General features: G+C 34.8%; 1 protein-coding gene across 1 annotated transcript in view; it reads left to right on the top strand.

Moving 5' to 3' along the window:
- THEMIS (thymocyte selection associated) overlaps positions 1–19,312 on the top strand; it is a 197,931-nt gene that overhangs the window by 43,264 nt on the left and 135,355 nt on the right. Inside the window, exon 2 of the mRNA XM_043592288.1 lies at positions 428–586. Within this exon, the coding sequence (XP_043448223.1) occupies positions 428–586 (159 nt within the window). The remainder of the gene's footprint in view (positions 1–427; positions 587–19,312) is intronic.

Here is a 19,312-nt window from a genome sequence, read left to right as displayed (position 1 = left end):
TTCTATCTTTGGATCTTGGATTGTAATACAACCTTGTTTGTAATACATACTTAGATCATTGTTGACTCACAGGAGCTTAATTCTGTGACCCAGCAAAAATAGATCATAAATCCCAGCGAGGGAAGACATGTTTGTAGTTTGACCTTGGAATGATGAGCTAAAGGTGCTGAGGAAACCATAAATCTAATTTACAATAATAACAAAAATAAGGTTGTTTATACTTTGCCCAGTGCATGAAGTGAAAATCTAATATTTTTCTTGGTACATGCTGTACATTTTGCCAAGCTTGATTAAATTCCTATTTAGTAAGTAGGTAGCTAGGAGAGGAACTGAATAAAAACACTTTAGATGAGGCTTTAGACTCTTGCTTTGTTCTTCCTTATTTCTTTTTTTTTTTAAAGCTGTTTCAACTCTTCCTTTTTTTTAGGTTCCATTTATGAAATGTTTGGAAATGAATGCTGTTTATCAACAGGAGAAGTAATTAAAATTATTGGTCTCAAAATTAAGAAGATCATAGCTGAAATTTGTGAGCACATTGAGGGTTGTGAACGTCCGCAACCATTTGAGCTGCCTATGAATTTTCCAGGTACAGTAAATTGCAATGATTTCATATTTGTAAAACTATTGTTAATAGATGTATACATCTATACAATTGAAAACAATACAAAGTGGTAGCTTTTGTTTTTTTTTCACTCTAGGGAAGTGGGTGAAAAAAATTAGAATTATTTTTTTTTTCCATACAGTGTTATATGAGTTTCAGATGTACAATATAGTGACTCAGCAGTTCCATACATTACTCAGGGCTCATCTTGATAAGTGTGCTCTTAATCCCCTTCTGTTTAATCCAGTCTCCCACCCACCTCCCCTATGGTAACCATCGGTTATTCTCTGTAGTAAGAGTCTTTTTTTTTTTTTAATTTGTGTCTTTTTTCTTTGTTTCATTTGTTTTGTTTTTGAAATTCCATGTATGAGTGAATTCATGGTATTTGTCTTTCTTTGACTTATTTCACTTAGCATTATACTCTCTAGATCCATCCATGTTGTTGCAAATGGTAAGATTTCATCCTTTATTAGGGCTGAAAATATTCAGCAATAATATTATTCCATTATTCCAATATTCATAATAATGAATAATATTCTATTATATATGTAACTTACTCTAGATATATTTTATATTCCCATAATATCTTGGTCACCAATAACATGTACCTTATTGGATAGTCATTGATGATTTTCTTAATTTTTTTTTCATTATTTTAGAGAAAGAGAGAGGAAGGGGCGAGGGGGAGAGAGAGAGAGAGAGAGAGAGAGAGAGAGAGAGAGAGAGAGAGAGAGAGAGAGAATCTTAAGCAGGCTCCATGCTTAGCATGGAGCTCAACTTGGGGCTCAGTCCTACATCCCTGGTATCATGATCTGAGCTGAAATCAAGAGTTGGATGCTCAACCAGCTAAGCCACCCAGGTGCCCCTGTTGATGATTTTCTTATTTGCCTTATTCTCTAGACCAGGGGTTGGCAAAAGTTTTTTTTTTTTTTTTTATATAAGAAAACAGATAGTAAATATTTTAGACTTTGCCACCAGATGGTCTCCCTCACAACTATTGCACTCTGATCCTGTAACATGAAAGAGGCTATAGGTGATATATAAACCAATGGACATGCTGTGGTTCAATAAAAAATATATTTATAAAAACAGATGTCCAGCGGAGTTTGGCCTGTGAACTGTAGTTTGCTGAACTCTCCTCTAGACTAAAACTTCAGGACAGATAAAATATCACATATATGAGGGGCGCCTGGGTGGCGCAGTCGGTTAAGCGTCCGACTTCAGCCAGGTCACGATCTCGCGGTCCGTGAGTTCGAGCCCCGCATCAGGCTCTGGGCTGATGGCTCAGAGCCTGGAGCTTGTTTCCGATTCTGTGTCTCCCTCTCTCTCTGCCCCTCCCCCGTTCATGCTCTGTCTCTCTCTGTCCCAAAAATAAATAAACGTTGGAAAAAAAAATATATCACATATATGACTGTATATCTAGTACCAAGCACATTTCCAGTAGTTGTTTATTGAATGCATGAATGAATGAATAAATGATGAGCTGAGGAGAGAAATCTAGTAAACATTTACAATATGATGTGATTCATGGTGTGATTGAAATATGCCTGGATTCCATGAGAGTCTTGATAAGGAGCATCTAGCTCCTGTTGGCCATGTTTCAACATGGATTTTGAAGTCATTATATCTGAATTCTAGTTCTGCCACTTGTTAGCTGTATAACCTTGCCAAGTTATTTACCCTCCTCTCATGAAAAATGGGAATAATAATTCTATCTCCTAGTGTGTGAGGGAAGATTAAATTTTGAAATATATTTAAAGTGCTTAGAATGATACTTGTCATAGAGCAAGGGCTATAAAAATGTGTCAGCTTTTATTACCATTATTATTACTATCATCAGTGGAGTGAAGTTTTTCAGAGCATTTGAAAGAATATTATACTCGGGCTCTGATTTGAAAACTGAAAATAATCAGCCATATGAGGAGAAGATTCTTCCACGTTCTCCAGTATCTTCTTCCTTTCAACTGAAATCTTACCCATCGTTCAGTTCTATTTACTCCTTCCTACCCCCATCCTTTATAACAATGGTCCTCTAACTTGGCTGCACATTGCAATCACCTAGGGAGATTTAAAATATTCTGATGCTTAGGCCACTTCCCTGAGATATTCTGATAGTCTGTAGTGAAGTCTGGTTACCAGCGTTTCCTAAAGCTACCAGGGTGATAATAATGAGCAGTTAAGGTTGCCAACCATTGCTTTATAAGAAGTTTTTCCTAAGTATTCTAATTGGATGTAATAATTTCCTTTTTGAATCACTTTACTCTTTTATGCCTTAATCATTGCATTTATCACATTTTGAATGTAATTGAAATTATTTGTGTGCTTGTCTTATGAGAACCAACTGCTTCGTAGATTACAACATTGCTGACAACAGAATCTGAATCTCTTTATTGGTATAATCCCCACAGTGATTAGGAGAAGATGTATATAATAAATATTTAGTAAGTTATAATGACTTTCTAGTAGAAAGATTGTTTCTTATTAGAGTAGTGAAAACACCTAATTTTGGGGAATATATATATTTTATATATTATTATTTATCATATTTAAATGTAATATTTATGATAGGTAATTAGTTTACATGATTATAGAGATTGGCAAATCCAATATCTACAGAGCTGATTTTCCACAAAATCACTTACCTTTTGATTAAGAGTTTAATTTGGGGAGTTGCTATTTAGAATATCTTTTTGAGTTTTCAATTTATATGATAGGCTTGCATCAACTGAGCAACAATTAAAAATATTTACCTACAGGGGCGCAGGGGTAGTTCAGTCAGTTAAGCATCAGACTTCAGCTCAGGTCATGATCTCATGGTTCATGGGTTCAAGCCCCACGTTGTGCCCATGTACTAACAGCTCGGAGCCTGCAACCTGCTTCAAATTCTGTGTCTCCCTCTCTTTTGCCCCTCCCCCACTCACTCTCTGTCTGTCTGTCTCTCTCAAAAATAAATGTTAAAAATTTTTTTTAAGTTTCTAAAAAATATTTATTTAAAAAACTAGCTTTAATGTAACAATCAGGGCTAAAATGGAAAGGTAAAGTGATTGGTGATGATATACTTTCTTTTAAAGAGGACTCCTAGCTGATGATGAAAGGGATCACAGATATAGGAGTATTTTTGGTACATCAGCTCTAGGGAGAAAGAGAAATTAAGGCCATTAATTTCAATAGAAACATCTCTTTGTTTGTATTCTATTTAAAACTCAATTTAAACTCTCAGAAATTAAACTCAGAAAGTAATTTAATATATATTTTACACATCCTTTCTTATTTGGCAATTTCCTAAATTTCCTTTTGTTATTGATTTCTAATTGCATTCTATTGTGGTCAGAAGACATACTTTCTGTGGTTTCAATCCTCTTAAATTTTTTGAGGCTTGTTTTATGGCTTAACACATGGCCTACCCTGGAGAAGGTTGCATGTGCACTTGAGAAGAAGGAGTATTTTGCTGTTCAGTGGAGTGCTCTACAGATGACTGTTGGTTTGTAGTGCTGTTCAAGTCTTCTATTTCCTTAAGAATCTTCTGCCTAGATGTTTCTATTATTGAAAGTTCCAACTACTCTTGAAGTTTTCAACTATTACTGTCAACTTTTGCTTCATGTATTCTGGGGCTATGATGTTAGGTATATATGTGCTTATAATTGTTATTCTTCTTGATGAAGTGACACTTTTATTATTATATAGTATTCTTCTTTGTCTCTGGTAAAATTTTTGTTCCAAAGTTTGTTTTTATCTGATTTTAATGTGGTTACTACAGTTCTCTTTTGGTTACTATTTACATGATCTATATTATATTCTTTAACTTTCAGACCATTTGTGTCTCTGAATTTAAAGTATGTTTCTTATGGGCAGCAAACAGTTAGATGATGTTTTTAATCTGTTCTGCCAATCTCTGCCTTTTAATTGGAATGTTAAATCCATTTATACTTAATATAATTACTGATAAAGTGGGACTTACATCTACCATTTTGCTGTTTGTTTTCCATATGTCTGAGGATTTTTGTGTTTTTTGTTAAATAGATGTTTTCTAATGTACCTTTTTCTAAAGATTTTCGTTTTTTAAATCACCTCTACACTTAATGTGGGGCTTGAACCCACAGCCCTGAGATCAAGAGTCACACACTCTAGCAACTAAGCCAAACAGCCACCCCTCTAGTGCACCATTTTATCTCCCCCACCCTTTTTTTTTTTAAATTAAAACTCTATTTTATACAGGAGTTTTAGGTTCATAGCAAAACTGAGCAGAAGGTACAGAGATTTTTCATATGATAGCTGCCTCCAAATAGGCATGGCTTCCCCACTATCAAAATACCATAAAATATTTTTGTGGTTTATAGCTCATTTCTTTTTAATGATGAATATTTCATTGTCTAGATGTGCCACAATTTATTTAGCTATTTACCTACTGAAGAACAACTTGGTTGTTTTTAGTTTTGGCAATTATAAATAAGGCTGCTATAACATTCATGCAGAGGTGATTGCATGGGTAAGTTTTCAGCTTGTTTGGTTAAGTACCTAGAAACATAATTGCTGGACCATATGGTAAGAATATATTTAGTTTAAAAAAAAACCTGCCAACTGTCTTCTGAAATGGCTATACCATCTTTCATTTCCACCAGCAGTGAACGGGAGTTTCTGGTGTTGCACATCCTCATCGGTATTTTGTGTGGTCAATGTTTTGAATTTTGGCTATTCTGGTGTGTGTGTGTGTGTGTGTGTGTGTGTGTGTGTGTGTGTGTGCGTATGTGTGTGTGTATATATATGTGTGTGTGTGTGTGTGTGTATATATATATATATATATATATATACCTTTGATATCTCATCATTGTTTTAATTCTCAATTCCTTAATGACATATGATGTGGAGCATCTTTTCACATGCCTATTTGCCATCTGTATATATTCTTGTGTGAAATGTCTGTTCAGAGTTTTGCCCACTTTTTAAATCAGGTTTTTTTTTTCCTTATTGTTGAGTTTTAAGAGTTTTTGGATACAAGTCCTTTTTCAGATATTTTCTTCCATTTTGTGGCTTGTCTTCTCATTCTTTTGGCAGCATCAATTACAGAGAAGAACTGTTTAAAAAAAAAAAAAACAGGAGCCTGGCTTGCTAGTTATTTCTTTGCTACATTGTCTTTGGTGTCATAACTAAAAAGTCATCATCAAATTCAAGGTCACCTAGATTTTCTCAAAGTTTTGTTTTTTTAAAAAATTTTTCAAAGTTCATTTATTTTGAGAGAGAGAGAGAGACAGAGAGAGAGAGAGAGCAGGGGAAGGGCAGAGAGACAGTGAGAGGGAGAGAATCCCAAGCAGGTTCCACACTGTCAGTACAGAGCCTGATGCTGGGCTCATACCCATGAACCATGAGATCATGACCTGAGCTGATATCAAGAGTCAAATGCTTAACCAATTGATCCACCCAGGTGCCCTGATTTCCTCAAAGTTTTATAGATTTGCATTTTACGTTTAGGTTTATGATCCATGTTGAATTTTTTTGTGTGTGAACGGTGTAAGATCTGTGTCCAGATTTTTTTTTTCATTTGGATGTCCAGTTGTTCCAGCACCATCTGATGAAAAACATTTCTTTACTGCATTGTACTGCTTTTACTCCTTTGTCAAGCATTGTTTGAGTGTATTTATTTTATTTTACTTATTTAATTTAATTTTATATTTATTGTTTAATGTTTATTTATTTTTGAGAGAGAGAGAGAGAGAGAGAATGAGCAGGGGAGGGGCAGGGAGAAATAGGGAGACAGAGAATATCAAGCAGGCTCTGTGTTGACAGCACAGACACAGGGCTCAAAGTCACAAACTGTGAGATCATGACCTGAGCTGGAGTCAGTAGACAGATGCTTAACCAACTGAGCCACCCAGGCGCCCCTAACTGTTTTTATTTTAAAATCCACTTGTTCATTACTAGTATATAAGAAAGTGATTGGTTTTTGCATATTAACTTGTTATCCTACAATCTTGCTACACTCAGTTATTAATTTGGTCTTTTCTTTCAGATTTTATATATAGGCAATCATATTATCTGTGAACATAGTTTTTTTTGTTCTTCCCAATCAATACACCTTTTATTTCCTTCCCTTGTCTTATTGCATTAGCTAGGACTTCTGGTACAATGTTGAAAAGGAGTGGAGAGAAGGGACATCCTAGCCTTGTTCCTGATCTTAGTGGGAAAGCTAGTTTCTTAAGTATTATGTTATCAGTAGGTTTGGGCTTTTTTTAGATTTTCTTTATTGAGTTGAGGGAGTTTTGTTCCATTTCTAATTTACTTAGAGTTTTTGTTGTTGTTGTTGTTTTTTCTTTTTACATTGAATGGATGTTGGCTTTTGTCACTTTCTTTTGGCATCTATTGATATAATCATATGATATTCTTCTTAGCCTAATAATGTAATGGATTACATTAATTGTCTCTCAGCTGTTGAACCATCTTTGCATAAAAGGATAAATCCCACTTGATTATGGTCTATAATTCTTTTTATACATTGTTGGGTTTGATTTTCTAATATTTTGTTGAAGATTTTGCATCTATATTTATGAGAAATGTTGATATGTAGTTTTTTTCTTATATCTTCTCCCGGTTTTGATACTAGAGTAGTGCTCGTTTCAAAGAATGAAGTAGGGAGTATTCCCTTTACTTCTGTCTTCTAAAGATGTTGTGAAGAATTGTTATGACTTCTTTCTTTAAATGTTTGGTAGAATTCACCATTGAACCTGTTTAGTCCTGGTGCTTTCTGTTTGGGGAGGTTATTAATTATTGATTCACTTTCACTAATAGACATAGGCCATTTAAATTGTCTGTTTCTTCTTGTGTGAATTTTGGTAGATTGTGTCTTTCAAGGAATTGGTCCATTTCATGTAGGTTATCAAATTTGGGGCATGGAGTTGTTGATCATAATATTATTTTATTATCCTTTTAATGTCCATGATGTCTTCTCTTTCATTTCTGACTTTAGTAATTTGTATCTTTTCTTTCTTTCTTTTTTTAACCTGGCTAGAGACTTATCTATTTTATTGACATTTCCAAAGAAAAAGCTTGTATTTTTGTTGATTTTTTTCCTATTGATTTCTTCTTTTCCATCTTAATTGATTTTTCCTATAACTTTTATTATTTCTTTTCTCCTGCTTAATTGGGTTTAATTTGTTTCTCTTTCTTCCAGTTTTCTAAGGTGGAAGCTTAGAGACTGATTTTTAGATCTTTCCTCTTTTCTAGTATATTCACTTTCACTTCATGTCTAAGTTGGTAAGTTGTTATTTTCATTTTTATTTAGTTAAAAATATTTTAAAATTTCTCTTGAGAATTGTTTTCTTTGACCCCAAGTGTTATTTTAAAAAAAATTTTTTTTTAACGTTTATTTATTTTTGAGACAGAGAGAGACAGAGCATGAACAGGGGAGGGGCAGAGAGCGAGGGAGACACAGAATCTGAAACGGGCTCCAGACTCTGAGCTGTCAGCACAGAGCCCAACATGGGGCTCGAACTCAGGACCGTGAGATCATGACCTGAGCTGAAGTTGGGCGCTTAACCGACTGATCCACCCAGGCGCCCCCTGCCAAGTGTTATTTATTATGGGGGTGGGCGTAGTTATCTTTCTGTTATTGATTCTATTTTAATCCACTCTGGTTTCAGAGCATCTATTATATGATTCTATTTTTAGAAATTTGTCAAGATGTTTTATTGCCCAGAATGTGGTCTATATTTGTGAATGTTTCATGTGAGATGGAAAGGAATGTGTAATTTGCTGTTGGATAAGTGCCTATAGATGTCAGTTATATCCACTGATTGATGGTGCTGTTGAGCTCAACTATGTCCTTACTTTTTTCTACCTGTTGGATTTATCCATTTCTAATATAAGGGTGTTAAAGTTGCCAACTATGAATTAGATTAATCTATTTTTACATGTAGTTCTCCTAGTTTTTGCTTCACATATTTTGACACTGTTTTGCACAGGCATATACACATTAAGGATTGTTATGTCTTCTTGGAGTAGTGACTTTTTATCATTATATAATGCCCCTCTTTATTCCTGATAACTTTTCTTGCTCTGAAGTCTGCTCTGTCTGAAATTAATATAGGTACTCCAGCTTTCTTTGGATTAGTGTTACCATGGTATATCTTTGTCTCTTTACTTTAATCTATATGTGTCTTTATATTTAAAATGGATTTCTTTTTTTTTAATTTTTTTTTAATGTTTATTCATTTTTTGAGAGAGAGAGAGAGAGACAGAGCACAAGTTGGGGAGGAGCAGAGAGAGGGAGACACAGAATCTGAAGCAGGCTCCAGGCTCTGAGTTGTCAGCACAGAGTGCAATGCGGGGCTTGAACTCATGAACCATGAGATCATGACCTGGCCGAAATCAGACGCTCAACCGACTGAGCCACCCAGGTGCCCCCAAAATGGATTTCATATAGAAAATATATAGTTGGGTCTTGTCATTTGATTGACTCTGATAATCTCTGTCTCTTAGTTGATGTATTTAGACCATTGACATTAAAAATGATTATTGCTATCCAGGTGACCCTTGAACAATGTAGAGGTTAGGAGCAAAATTCCCCCACACAGCTGAAAATCTGCATATAACTTTTGGCTCCCCCAGAACTTAACTACTAATAGCCTACAGTTGGCTGGAACCCTTACCAAGAACATAGTTTACTAACACATATTTTGTAGGTTATATGTATTATATACTGTATTCTTACAATAAAGTAAGCTAGACAAAATAAATTGCTATTAAGAAAATCACAAGGAAAATAATGTATATTTTAGTACTGTACTTAAAAAAAAAATCTGTGTATAAATGGACCTGCACATTTCAAACCCATGTTGTTCAAGGGTCAACTATAGTTGCATTAATGTCTACAGTATTTGTTACTGTTTTCTTTTTGTTGCCTTTGTTCTTTTTTCCTATTTTTGTCTTCCATACATTCTTTGCTTTTGGTGGTTTAATTGAGCATTTTGTATGATTCCATTTTCTCTCCTTTCTTAGCATATCCATTATACTTATTGTACTTAAAACTTTTATTAGTGTTTGCTGTATGATTTGCAATATAAATTTACAACTAATCCAAGTCTACTTTCAAATAACACCATATTCCTTCACATGTAGTGTAAATACTTTATCATAACAAAATATTCCTAATTCATTCCTCTTGTCCCTTGTATCATTGCTGTGATTCATTTCACTTATACGTAAGCATACATAAGCATATACTTATACCTAAGCATACATAATTAAATACATTGCTGATATTATTATTATAAACTTTTTATCTGTTAGATCAATTAATAATGAGAAAATAAAAGTTTTTATTTTACCCTCACTTATTCCTTCTCTGATATTCTTCTTTTCTTTATGTAGATCCAAGTTTCTGACCTGTACAATTTTTCTTTTCTCTGAAGAACTTCTTTTTACATTTCTTGCAAAGCAGGTCTACTGGCAACAAATTCCCAGTTGTTGTTTGTCTGAGAAAGTCCTTAATTCTCCTTCACATTTGAAGGATAATTTGTCAGGGTACAGAATTCTAGGTTGATTTTTTCTTTCTTAGCACTTTAAATATTTCACTCTACTCTTTTGCTTGCATGATGTCTGAGTATTTGGATGTAATTCTTTGTTCATCTGTACGTAAGGAGTTTTATTCCTGTGGTTTCTTTCATAATGTTTTCTTTATCTTTGATTTTCTGCAGTTTAAATATAATATTCCTATGTAGTTGGGGTTGTTTGTTTCCTTGTTTTCATTTATCCAGTTTCGTTTTTCCCACGCTTCCTGGATCTGTGGTTTTTTGTGTGACATTAATTTGGTGAAATTCTCAGGCATTGCTTCAAATATTTCTTCTCTTCTTATTTCTCTTTCTTTTCCTTCTGGTATTCCTGTTATATAGATGGTACACCTTTTGTTGTTCCACAGTACTTAGATATTCTGTTATGTGTTTTTGTTTTTGCTTTGCTTTTATGTTTTGGAAGTTTGTATTAATATATTCTCAAGCTGAAAGATTCTTTCTTCAGCTATGTCCAGTCTACTAATGAGCCCATCAAAGACATTATTTCTGTTATAGTGATTTTGAACTTTAGCACTTATTTTTGGTTCTTTCTTAGGCTTCTCTATTTCTACTTACATTGCCCACCTCTTCTACATTATCTATTTAGGCCCTAGCATATTAATCATAATTGTTTTAAATTCCTGGTCTGATTATCCCAACATCCCTGCCATATCCGAGTCTGACTCTGCAGCTTACTGTGTCTCTTCAATTGTCTTTTTTGCCTTTTAGTATGCTTTATATTTTTTTCTTGATAGCCAGACATGATGTACTGGATAGAAAGAAACCATAGTTAATAGGACTTTAGTAATGTAACAGTAAGGTGTGGTAGGAGGGGAAGCATTCTATGGTCCTATGATTAGGTCTCAGTATTTTTATAGACCTGTGCCTCTGAACTGTGAACTGCACAAGTGCTTCTCAATCTTGTTCCCCACTCTTTATGTGGGAAAGGGTGGCTACAGTAGAGTTGGGTATTGCCCTTCTCATATGTGGAAGCCTAGAACAGGCTAGATCTGGGTATTTCCATTTCCTCAAATAGAAAGACTGGAGTGGGTTTTAGTTGCATATTTTCTCTAAATGGAAAGCTAGAGGGGGTGTTAGTTGTATATTTTCCTTCCCCCTAGGTCAGTTAGTCCTAATAAAACACCAGTCGTGTCTCTTAAGGGCAAGCCTTATTAAGAAGAACAGAATGTTCTGACTATTTTGAATTTTTTTTTCCTCTCCCCCTGCCAGAAGCATTAGGAGATTTTTCTCTGATATTCACTGTGAAAGCCTGGTCAAGTTCCTAGAGGTAGAACTTACAAAATTATGAGAGCTTCCCCATGATTGGGACCCTGGAGCTTTTTCTCTCAGACTTGTCCATTCAGAGCTTCTAGCAATTATACTTCATATTTTTCTAGTCTGGTATTGGTTCATATCGAGGTTTCTTCTCTGGTAAGTTGTGGTTCTCTGTACTTGCCTATCTGTCTCTTCAATTCTGGAGGCATTGGTTTATCCTCTGACCTCACTTCTCTAATGAATCCAAGAATAGTTGCTGATTTTTCAGTTTGTTTGGCTTTTTACTTTTTGCTGGGCAGAGTGGCAGCTTGAAAACTTTTTATATCCAAGGCCAGAAACCAGAAGCCCAATGTTTTTTTCCTATATATATATTTTTGTTGTTGTTGTTGTTTTGTTTGTTTTTTTTTTTAGTTATTTTTTTTAGTGGTTGCTTAGGGATTACAATTAATGTCTTAATTTAAAACAATCTAATTTGGATTAACTAATTTAATTTCAATAATATGTAAAATTGGACTCCTTTGTAGTTCTATTCCCTACCCTATCTTTCTAATTGCTATTATCATGAAAATTATGTGTTTATACATTATGTGCCCACCAACATAGATTTATGATTATTCTTTATGCAATTGCCTTTTAAATTAGATAGGAAAAATATTTGGAAATAAATACACTTAAACTTTATTTTATTTTTACATTGATAGCTACTTTTACTAGTACTTTTTATTTCTTGACCCAGAATAAAGTTACTGTCTTATATCCTCCAGCCTGAAGGATTCCCTTTAAGATTTCTTGTGTGGCAGTTTTGATAGTAATAAATTCTCTCAGTTTTTGTTATCTGGAGATGTCCTAATTTCCTATTCATTTATTTCTTTATTTAAGTGTAGTTAGCACACAATGTGACATCACTTCCTGGTGCACAGTGTAGTGTGACTCCACAATTTCATACATTATGCTATGCTCACCACAAGTGTAGGTACCATTTGTTGTCATACAACACTATTACAATATCACTGATTATGTTCCTTATGCTGTGCCTTTTATTCCTGTGACGTATTTATTCCATATCTGGAAACCTGTATCTCCCACTCCGCTTCACCCATTTTACCCATCTCCTCACACGCGTCCGCGCTGGCAACCATCAGTTTGTTCTCTGTATTTATGGGCCTGACTCTGCTTTTTGTTTGTTTTTTAGATTCCACGTATGAGTTACCTCATATAGTATCTGTCTTTCTCAATCTGATTTATTTCACTTGGCATAATATCCTCTAGGCCCATACATGTTGTGCAAATGGCACAGTTTCATTCTCTTTATGGCTGCATAATATTCATACACATACACACACACACACACACACACACACACACACACAGAGACATCTGCTTTGTCCATTCATCTGTTGATGAACTCTTAGGTTGCTTCCATATCTTGGCTATTGTCAATGATACTGCAATAAACATAGGCTGCACATATCTTTTCAAATTAGTGTTGTTAATTTTCTTTGGGTAAATACTAGTGGAATTGTTGGCTCATATGGTATTTCTATTTGTAATTTTTTGAGTAACTTTCATTTTTAAAGGATAAGTTTTCTGTATACAGAATTGGTTCACAATTCTTTTTTTTTTTCAATACTTCATGTCATCCCAATGATTTCTGGCCTTCATGGTTTCAGAGTAGAAATTAACTTTTAATCTTATTGAAAAAATCCATATACTTGATGAGTCTTTTCTCTTCTGCTGTTTCCAAAATTCTCTATTTGTCTTTGGTTTTCAATAGCTTGATCAGAATGACATGAAGCTTCAAGTTTATCCTATTTGGAATGTGTTGAGTTTTTGAATGTGTAGATTAATGTTTTTCATCAAATTTTGGAGGTTTTGGTCATTATTTCTTTAAATAGTCTTTTGATGTCTTTCTCTTCTTCTTCTGGAACACACATTATTCACATATTTATATGCTTGATGCTGTCCCTATGTCTTTGAGACTCTGTTAATTTCTTTTTGTACTTTTTAATTTTTGTTTCTCAGAATGAATAATCTCAACTGACCATCTTAAAATTTGATTTATATTCCCTATTTGGTAAGACTTCATTTTAATACTTCCTTTTTAGCTCTTTAGACATAGTTTTCTTTATTTTTTGAAGGCATTTAAAATAACTTATTTAGAGTCTTTCTCTAGGAAACCTAATGTCCGGGCTTCCTCAAGAATAGTTTTTATTGATTGCTTTTTTCCCCTAGTGGATGGGTCACACTTTCTTGTTCCTTTGCCTGTTTCATAGTTTGTTTTTGAAAGTTGGATATTTTAAACAATATAATTTGGCAACTCTAGAAATTGAATTTTCTCCCCTCCTTAGGGGAGGTTGTTGCTGGTTGTTGAGTGATTTTTTTGAACTGTATATGTGAAGTCTGTGTTCTTTGTCATGTGGAGCCACTGAGTCTCTGCTCAGTTAGCTTGGTGGGCAACTAATGCCTGGACAGAGATTTCCTTAAACAACTGGAAACAGGAGTTCTCCCAGTCCTTTTTGAGGGGCTCGGTGTTCATTTGGGGGCCTGCCTTCTACACTCAATCAGGCAGGTAAAAACTCTTGTTTGTTTGCTCATGTAGAGCCTCAAAGTCAGCTGGGTTTGAGAGCTGAGGACTTTCTCAGGTCTTTCTTAAACATACATACAGTCCTACACATGTATGTGGTTTTCTAGATTACGAGGAATATATTAGAACTTTTCAACACTTTTTTGACATCTTATTTCCAGCTTTTCCCTTTAAACTTTTTTGGTTAGCCTATTTTTTCCCCAACTGTTACACATCACCGCAGGCAGTCACAAAAATTAAATAATTATCTCTTATTGTTTTTGACACATGATCCCTAGGAAAAGTCTTTTCCCACTGAGTGAGCTCAAAATGAGATCAAATAAAGACAATGTTGCAAGTAGAATCTTCCAGGTAGTCACCAGACATGTCAAAAAATAACAATTCCCTGAGAATGAACTCTGAAAGATTTCCAGCTCCTTTCTGCCCCCTCTTGTGACTGCTGCACTGGGGGTTTTGCTATGATTGCAAGCTGTTAGTTTCACTATGAAGTTGAAAGGGATGGGGAGGGTGGAATACTGCAAGTTAAATTGTCATAGAGTTTGCTATTTTTAACCAAGATTCAGCCATTTTTTCTTCAATACATGCTCCCCAGATTGCTGTAATCCTTGGGCTAATTTACAAAGTTCTTGAAAAAATTAATTCTGACCATTTGTTCTTTTTACCCAGTTACTCCATTGCTTTTATAAAGGAGGAGATAATTTTCAGAGGTCCTTATTCTATCATACTTGCTGCCATCATCTACCCTAGTATGATAAAGTATGTTAACACAGATCCTTAATTTCTCATTGTAATTTAAAAGTTTTGGTGAGGATGATCATACCCTTGGCAAGGGTGCCCATGAAGAGTATTTCTTTGTTAATAAAGATGCTCTACTCGGGGTGCCTGGGTGGCTCAGTTGGTTAATCGTCCAACTTCAGCTCAGGTCTTGATTTCACAGTTTGTGAGTTTGAGCCCGCGTCAGGCTCTGTGTGGGCAGCTGAGTCTGGAGCCTGCTTTGGATTCTGTGTCTCCCACTCTCTCTGCCCCTCCCCCACTCACACTCTGTCTCTCTCTCTCTCTCTCTCTCTCTCTCTCTCTCTCTCCCTCTCTCTCAAAAACAAATAAACATTTAAAAAATTTAAAAAAATAAAGATGCTCTACTGAAAAAAGTTACCCACCCTTTGACCAGTAAATATGACTTTGTAGATGCTCCAGTAAGTGGAAGGAAGCTCAAGCAACTGTCCAGAAAGGAAAGCTTTGTAGGGATTTGGTGAGATGCTTCCAGGGGACAAACTGGAGTTGATTTTTGCTAAGTGTGAATGGGGAGCTAAACTTGCGATATATATTGCTGGTTGCATTCTATGTTAGTGTTACATTTCCATGTCTATTTTGTCACTTCAAAAACTGTTCAGTATATTAAAACAATAAAGAGCAATTATTTAAGTCCTTTATAGAAATAAACATACTGCTTTAGAAGTATAATTTTTCTTTTTTTAATGTTTGTTTATTCATTTTGAGAGAGAGAGAAAGAGAGCAAGTGGGGGAGGGACAGAGAGAGAAGGGGAGAGAGAATCCTAAGCTGACAACACAGCACCCAATGTGGGGGTTGAACCCACAAATGTGAGATTATGACCTCAGCTGAAATCAAGAGTTGGACACTCAATGCACTGAGCCACCCAGGTGCCCTAATTTGTTCTTTTAGAAGAGAGCCATCTTGACTAAGACCCTTTTTCTGAGCTAGAAAACATGCCATTCTTGCCAAGCACAACAAAAATATATATCCTGATATTTGGTAGTGGATTACATTATCCCCATAGATTGATAAATCATATAATGTTTGGGTTACAGTGAAGTTTCAAATTTCGGATTACTTCCTGGAAAGATCTTTCTTTCTAATGTTATAAAGCATCAATACTAAATGCCTTCTCTTTAGATATAAGAAATTTCCTGGGAGGAAGTGTTACAAAGAAGAAATACATTTTTTTGGTAATCAGAGTCCTGCCACCCCCAACAGCAGGTTTACACAAGTGTCTCTAAACCATGTCCAAGAATGGTTGTGGTAGCATCTGTAAAACCACTGTTAAAGTTATATAGCCAGGTTGAAGTTTTCTGTTTGAATTTATAGGTCATACTCCATGAATTTTATCACTGTGCGGAATGATTTTGCTGGAAGGTGGAGGCATGTAAGAAATGTGATAGTAAAGCTTAGAGATAGAACATTCTCTACTACCCTACACACACTTAAATTAGAATCCTGATGATGTGCTGAGCACTGTTCTAAATACTTTTATGTATGTACATATTATCCATATGTATCCATATGTATATGTATCCATATGTATGTGTGTGTATATGTATATCTATATAACTAATTGAATTCACATTTACATATGAGAAAATAAGGAACTTGCCCAAGGCCAAATAGTTGTTAAGCGGTTCCATTGAATCTATGTTAGCACTCTCTGATATAACATAAAATATAATATAAGACTCTACATTCATGTTCCTTCAAGTTCATTTATAGGGCTGTTCCAGGAGGCTTCAGTTCTTTGATACATGCCCACTCTAGAAAGCTCCTTTTGAGTGAATGATCTGAGAATTAGAGAAATCGCAAGACAGAAATCATAGTCTTTCACTTCTGCTGTTTTCTTTTGATCACACAAATGCTGGTGCATGCTAGGGGGAGACTGCACAAGGGTGGAGGAGGCAGGAATACCTGGGGCCTCTCTTGAAGGCTACCTGGCACAGACATTTAAATAAATAAAAAAAGCAAAGCAAAACAAAACAAAAGGAGAGAGAGTGAGTTGTGAAATTAATTTTAATAAAATATCTTATTGAAAATATGTATCTAAATATTATGCTTTTAACATCTAATCAATATAAAAACTATTGAGATATTTCACATTCTTCTCATGCCAAGTCTTCAAATCCAGATGTGTTTTCTAACTCCTAGTACCTCTCGATTCAGGCTACGCTAGTTTCAAGTAGCCATATTTCAAATGCTCCGAACAGTGCCTCTAACAGTAGTACTGTATTGGAGAAGCACCAATACGTATGTAAACAGTAGAATTCCAGAGTCTGTGCTTTGAAGCACTTCTTGCTTAATCATAGAGAAAAAGTGAAATGATTTTTTTGTCAGCCAGCATCAGGGTTATGATGAAGATCTAAAGATGCCTTGGATATGTGGCATCCTTCCTAATTTTTCCGTCATATGCAGTAAGCATTGTAATATTAAAATGAACTAAATCGATCCCTGTCCTAAAATAACATGAAATGGGAATTTTTAGATGACTTGGAAAGTTCACTAACTATAAAATTTCCTTCATATGTTTAATGGATTTAAATCATATCTTAAAGATAAGCTTCAGGCAGTGCTTCTTACTTAAAAAGAATTTCTACAGGCAAATGGATAAACGGATTTTATCTGTCAGGTGGGCAGTCCATTCCTAAGCGCCATGCAGCTGCCAAGTTCAATTGCCACACTTTCATAAATGCAGTCAGTAATGAAGCAGTGAGTCCAAATGAAAGCAGCAGTTTATTTCTCATGGCACAACAGACAGCATTATCTTCATGCTTTAGTGTCCTGTCAGCCCCGTGTGTGTGTGTGTGGGGGGGGGGGGGGGGGTGATAATAGAGTAGGGTCAGGTGGGTGCTAAATGCACAGCAGAGGAACAGTAAGTTTAGGAAATCCCAGACATGGAAGCTGCTTCTGGCAAACTGGCCAATCTTTGCCCTCTAGGAAAACATTGTTTTTATTATCCTGGAATGTAAGAAACTCTTTAGGGAGGAGGAAGACAACTTTGCTATCCTAGAATGTCTCTCGGGAGGGAGATATTCTCTCACTTTTCTGCTGGTCAGGAAATAAAACCTCCAGCTTCTGAAGCATGTAGACGTGCCATGGAGAATTATCTTCCAAAATCTCTCTCTCTTCTGAACAGTAAGATTCTTTTCAAAATCATTTTAATTATAAATGTGAAAAGTACAGAAAAGTACTAAGAATAATCAGTGGCAAAAGTTGGATTAATAATAGAATTATATCTTCAAAAAATTCAGATTAAATGACTAAAATTTATGAAACTGTTTCTTTTATGCCTTATCAAAAATAGTATGTTCACTTTTTCAAAATGAATTTACCCTTTGTTTCATTTGGAAAACTATGTGCTTAATTGTAGACAACATATATTACATTCAATGGCCATTCGTTATATGTTTTATGTACCATTGAAATGACTAGATCTTTCATGTTTAGCCATTTTATGATTGTAGGCATCTGTTTGACTAAAATATCAGTTTCTAAAAGGACCTAATAGGAAAATTGTTATGCAAAAAATATTTAAAATATATTTACTAGATTTATAGTTGAATAACCTTTTTATCTTTTTTTTTTTTTGAAGGATTTCTGTTAAAAGAAGCAAGATATAGTGCAGAAATTGCTCCTATTTTCCCATCTGGATATTATGATCACATAGGATTCAGAAAAGCCCTAAATAGGGCTTCTTGCCTTTTGGATAATTTGCTATTCAAGGGATCATTGGGATATTCTTCCAAATTTTCTGGGCCAGCCTCTCTTAAGGCTTCTCTTCCCACTGTGCTCACTTAGGCAAAATAAATTGAGTTATATCTACTATACAAAATATTTTCCTAAACAAAAAAGGAGTATTCTGCATATCCTGTACAAGAAAATCTGAAGCAATCTAAATGCACAAGAAATGCAGGTTTTTACATTAATTTTCAGTTCCTTTCGGGGGGGGGGCTCTTTTTCTTCTATTCTTTAGTATGCAATCAAATTACTTCTCTAAATCCTTGATCTTTGGATAACTAAAATGTATGTTATCTGGAAGATAAGAGACTTTGCAATTCTAGGTTAAAATGTTCTTTTCACTCACCTATATACATTTTATCATCAGCCCAGAAGTCTGTCAGAAAGATGATTTTAAAATAGGCTTTTTTACAACTGGCATTTTTCCATAAGTTTTCATAGTATTGCTATCTTATGTACATCTTCTAAAAATCTGTCTCATCACATTTTTCTCTTACCATCCTCTTTTCTACATGCATAATTACTCTAAAGCTTTTTCTGGTGTTATTTCAATGTTATCACCATAGAGAGACTCTCATGAGAAGAATCAGATTGTCCTTAAAACATTGTCTACTCAGGTCTTCAGTTCCTTGACTCTCTTAACTGAACATTGATAAAGCACACTACTATATTTTTTCATAATTACATGCTGGTGATTTAGAGGTTCTGCCATTGGAACAAAAGCTTTTTAAAAATAGACTTTATTGTGAAGAACAGCTTTAGGTTCACAGAAAATTAAACAGAATGTACACAGA

The sequence above is a fragment of the Prionailurus bengalensis genome, chromosome B2 (genome assembly GCF_016509475.1).
Source record: "Prionailurus bengalensis isolate Pbe53 chromosome B2, Fcat_Pben_1.1_paternal_pri, whole genome shotgun sequence".
NCBI lineage: Eukaryota > Metazoa > Chordata > Mammalia > Carnivora > Felidae > Prionailurus > Prionailurus bengalensis.
This window is presented reverse-complemented; position numbering and strand designations above follow the sequence as displayed.